At 48.8% G+C, this 5,000-nt stretch overlaps 1 protein-coding gene across 5 annotated transcripts in view; it reads left to right on the forward strand.

The window, feature by feature from the left end:
- The window catches only part of daam1a (dishevelled associated activator of morphogenesis 1a), a 69,194-nt gene that overhangs the window by 30,835 nt on the left and 33,359 nt on the right, over window positions 1-5,000 (forward strand). For all 5 annotated transcript variants that reach the window (XM_076300510.1, XM_076300511.1, XM_076300512.1 and 2 more), the window contains exon 2: window positions 1,839-2,113. In XM_076300510.1, coding sequence (XP_076156625.1) covers window positions 1,931-2,113 — 183 coding nt within the window. In that variant the 5' untranslated portion in view covers window positions 1,839-1,930. The remainder of the gene's footprint in view (window positions 1-1,838; window positions 2,114-5,000) is intronic.

Consider the following 5,000-nt stretch of genomic DNA (forward strand, 5'->3'; position numbering starts at 1 on the left):
TGTGCGCTTCAGTGGAAAGTAGGGAGTGCCCACAGCTGGCTCTGAACTGAATGCCAGAGCTGACCTTTCAGCATGGCAGTGCCGTTTGATCCTATGCATAACACACACACACACACACACAGCCATCGTCGTCTCCCCACTCCTCACTCCCCCGAGCCCACCTCCGGCCCACCTCCGGCCAAAAGCTGCCGAATTTCACCTCCGTCCTCCTCCACATGCCAAACCACCCGTGCGTAATGCGTTTCAAATGGAGTCATTTCCCATCAGGCCGCAAACAGATCAGCTTTTATTAAGACGCTCTCCACCACTCCAGCCGTGCCCTATATCACATTATAGCCTCTGCGATTCAAACGCCCCCCCCCCGTTTTTGGCCTCCAGCAGCGTGCTAGCTAGCCTCCCACAGCCTCCCATTGTTATGATGGTCATGCTACATGCTAACTCTGCCCCACACATGGAGACACATTACACCTCCCATGGGTGGCTGCTTAAGGTAATAGATACAAATCACCTGCCGGCTCCCCGGGACAAAGAGAGGCTTGTACCCCGGGCTTCTATTATTATGGTGGGCTTGTGGGTTTTGTTTCTAGGTAGGGGAGCAGCAGTAGGCCTGACTGAGGTCTGTGAAGTTTCTTTTTTTTTTTTCTTTTGTGCTGAAGTCTAAAGAAGTTTGAAACTCTGCATGCGTGCATGTGAGTCAGTGATATATCAGATGATAAATCACTTTCATGTGCAAGTGAATAGTGAAGGCCATGATGGTGACACCGGCAGGTATTCTTTTTAAAATGATGAGTCGCTCACCGAGTCACACTCATCGGCGAGCTCCTTTGTAGGTCTTAATCATCAGAACAGTTTGTATTAGTGGACACCTCTGGTGTGAGATTCGTTCCCGTTGACACGTCTGTCCTCGAATTGACCCGACATACTGGAACCACCACGCCGTCCTTGACGCCCTTTTTCAATGTATGCATCAGCTGTGGGGCAGTAGAGGTCATTCACATGGGCGATAAGTGGTCTTAAAAGACACCTCAGGGGCCCCTGATAACTTTCCTACAAAGGGACAGGGGGTAGAGAGAGATGGAAAGAGTGGAGGGGTGGGGGTTGGGGGGGTGTTTGCGTGGAGCGACTAAGTGCTGAGGTATCTGTGTCAGGTCTTTCATCTCTCTGTGGTGAAACCTTTCAGCCTTTAGTCCCAAAGCAAAAGTAGGCAGAGCAGAATAGACGTCTGGCAGTTTTAGACAGATGCTCTCTTCTCCCGTATTGATTCTCAGTTCCTATGTGGCACTGTTGGAACTGACCCTGGACCTGTAGTGGCCTGATAACCCTGCTGTTTGTGTTTACCAACTATTCATCTTTGTTTGTCTTTCATCATCTATGGGACGTGACGTGAAAAAGATACCTAGACACTCAGATAGCTTTGTAGTGGAGCGTATAAAATATTGAGTGCTAGAGGCTGATTATGTGTAGCCCACATGTCACGAGAACATCCTGGTGTAGCTATATGATCTCCTCTCTTGCAGCCAGTGTGTGTGTAACATGTGACTGACCAATACAGGATGTGCGTATTGACATGGACACTGATTAGTGCCCAGTAGGGACCAGACTGGGTGGATTTGACTGACCTCTGTGGACTCGTGCTGGGCTGACAAAAGGCTTGTGTCATCACTTGAAACAGCTACTTTGTCCCAGTTATTTTTTCAGTGATGTCTTTTAGTGTTGATTGCATGACGATGTGTAACCATGTTGGTGAGCTTTGCTGTCAGAAGGATTCATGTGTTTTCAATGCAGTGGACTTCTACTAATCTCTTCTATTGTTTTTTTTTTTTCTTATCTCTTCTCAGGGGATCCTAGACAAAGCCAGCTGAGTTAACAGAAGGCCGGGGCAAGACGTGAGCCGACCCCCATCGCCGTCGCCGCCGCCGTCGTCGTCGCCATGGCGCCGCGCAAGCGTCCGGCGCGCGGCCTCTCCTTCATCTTCTGCTGCTTCAAGAGCAGCAGCCACCCGGAGATCACCTACCGCCTGCGCCATGACAGCAGCTTTACCCTGCAGACCATGGAGCCCGCGCTGCCCATGCCTCCTGCGGACGAGCTGGACGCCATGTTCTCCGAGCTGGTGGTACGTGTAGGGCGCAGGACTCAGGGTGGGGGATGGGCGGCGGATTAACCATGTTTTTTATTTAGCATTTGGGGGGGAGGGGGGGGGGGTTTGCCTTTAAATGAGCTAGGACAGTAGTCATTGACAGGAAATGAGTGGGAAATAGCGCTGGAGTATTATCGGCAAAAAGGCCGCGTGTTGGAATTGCACCCGGGGTTCCTGTAGGCACTTAAATCCATTTGTACGGATTGTTTTTATGTCTGTCATTGCCAACGGTCCTTTCCGCACTGGAAGTTGATCCTCTTTCAGTGTTATTCTGCTCATCGTGTTCATGAGGAAGTTCATTGGAATCCAATGTGAATATCTCTTTCTTTGATCATTTCAGAGCTACTCCTCAACTTCTTTCCCTTTCTTTTTCTCTCCCTCTCCCTCTCTTTCTCTCTCTCTTCTCTCCCACTCTTTCTCTCTCTCTTCTCTCCCACTCTTTGTGGAGTTCACTGTTACTGTTACCACATGCACTAACATTGACTTTTCCAAGCTGGCCAGTTTCTGAGACCAAGGTCTGAAAGTTTGAAAGGTGATTTAGAAAGTTGGGATAAAGTCTTTGTTTTTATGTCTGAAATATGAGTTGTATGGGGGATCATGCCTGAGGATATGGTAGACAAAACCCCTAGCATCGGCCATGAGGCTAATGTTAACATAAAGGACTATCACAGAAGTAATCAGACCAAACTGTCCACCTGAGTAAGAAAAACATATGCTAACATCTGATTAAATCAGACAGATCTGGAAGATAATGTTGTTTTTTTTTCTATTTCAAAACACCAAAAAGTGTAAATACAAGTGGTGTAATGTGTTTCAAACAAAGCTAAGGAGTTCAGACAAGTGGTTGGACAGCTGCCATGTTGAAAGCGATACCTGTCTTCAAGCGATTCTCTTCTGGCATTAGCAACGACAGTGATTGGTAAACAAACATAAGGAGCCCTACCCTTCCAGTCTGAGTACACGTGCCCGTAGACAGTCCCCAAACACGTGCATGTGTCGTGCACCTCCCAAACCCCTCAGATTTAGTTTGACAAAATGGTTATTTGCTTTCAACAGCTTGAGTGCACTGTTGTGGCCTGAAAAGCTCTGTATTTAATGAGAAGTTACGTAATCCACAGGCAGGCAGACCGAGTGCTGCTGCTCACACTCCTCCATGAGGAGGAGAAGAGAGGTGACGAGAGGCCTGGACGGGCTTCTCACTCCCTCCTTCCCTCCTTCTGTCTCTCCTTCTCTCCCTCCCTGTTTCTTTCACTTCCTCCTTCCCTCGTTCCATCTTTCCTTCTCTCCCTCTCTGTCTCTCGGTGGCTTTCGTTCCCCAAACAGGCTGGCCATTCTCCTCTAATGACCTATTAAGGACAGTCATACAAAAGGGGCTCATCTCTTCATTACCTCCCCAGAGTCCATTCACAGGATCTGTTTTTTACTTTACTTACTTACTCTCTCTCTCTCTCTCTCTCTCTCTTTCTCTCTCTCTCTCTCTCTCTCTTTCTCTCACTCTCTCTGCCTGCTATATTGTATCTTTATTTACCACCCCTATTTCTTATTCCATTTTCTCTTTCTCTTCCTCGTGTTTTTCATTCCCCTTTTTTTCTCTCTGCCCGTATCCTGCATTTCTCTCAATCTCTCTCTCTCTCTCTGTCCTTTCACTTTCTCTCTCTCTCTCTGTCTTTCATGTGAGAGAGAGAGAGCGTGTGACTACCTGATGCGGCTGCCATTCTTCCATCATCCATGATAGCTATAGGGGCCGTTAAGGCTGCACTCCCATCCCCCCCCCCGCGCACCCGCACCACGGACTCCCACCCCGCCCCACCACCCTCCTACACCCACCCACGCAGTGCTGCACGCGCTCAATGGAATCTCTCTCTACCGGGCCCTGCTCAGCAGACCCCAGGGCCCACCTGCTGACTGACCGGTCTGTAGGCCATTGTGTCCCTCACAAAAAGTGGCCCCAAGGACAGAGATGTCAAACAGTGTCAGGCTAACGCGCCGCTGTTGTCCTAAACACACGTCTCCAAACAGGGGGCCCCTCTGACCAGCGAGGGCCCCCCATGCAGGAGCCGGTTCTGCCTAAGCAGCACTTTAGCCCACTCATCATGCTGCTGTTGAAAGAAGAGACATGGATGGCCTCTGCTGCTGTTTGTTTTGCCTATTTGCTAAATTTCTGTGTGAGTGTCTGAGTGTGTGTGTGTGTGTGTGTGTGTGTGTGTGTGTGTGTGTGTGTGTGTGTTTGTGTGTGTGTGTAGCCCAGGTAAAAGTGCCTAAGTAGAGCAACAGTTTTTTTTCTCTTTTTCACTTTTAACGCAGTAGTCAAAGGCTGGATCTACTCCAAAGCAGCTAGTACAAGCGAAAAAGCTTAAGCATAAGAATAGACGGTATTTGTGTAGTTCACAATAGCTTTACCACATTTTAGTTGATTTTGTGAATAGATGTGTGTATTCTATGCTCATAACATGGCGTATTGCACCCACAGTGCAGTCAGAGAGACAACACAGAGATAGTCTGCTCTGTTTCAAGTGTCTCACCCAACAGCTGATGTCTTCAAATAGACTACGACAAACAGATGATAAAAATGGACTTGGCGTACAGGGTTGGCCTTCTGCTGCATTTACACCTTCGCTCGACATAAATGAACTGTCACCATGTGATGTATGCGCTGCCCTCCCCTCCAATAACTATCCCCAGAGACCAGAAACTCGGGCCCTGTGCTAGCTGGCGCACCCAGCCATACGCATGTACGCAGGCCTGTAGGTCCAAGTGAGGACAAGTGATTGTGGTTCTTTATCTCTCTCGAGATCTCGAGAGGGAGATAGTGAAAACATAGAGGAGAGAGAGAGAGAAATGGAGGGATGGGGAGGGGGAGGAA

The sequence above is a fragment of the Alosa pseudoharengus genome, unplaced genomic scaffold, assembly GCF_046254945.1.
Source record: "Alosa pseudoharengus isolate Yale_2024_CS ecotype anadromous, Long Island Sound unplaced genomic scaffold, YU_APseudo_1.1 YU_APseudo_1.1_scf_22, whole genome shotgun sequence".
Taxonomy (NCBI): Eukaryota; Metazoa; Chordata; class Actinopteri; order Clupeiformes; family Clupeidae; genus Alosa; species Alosa pseudoharengus.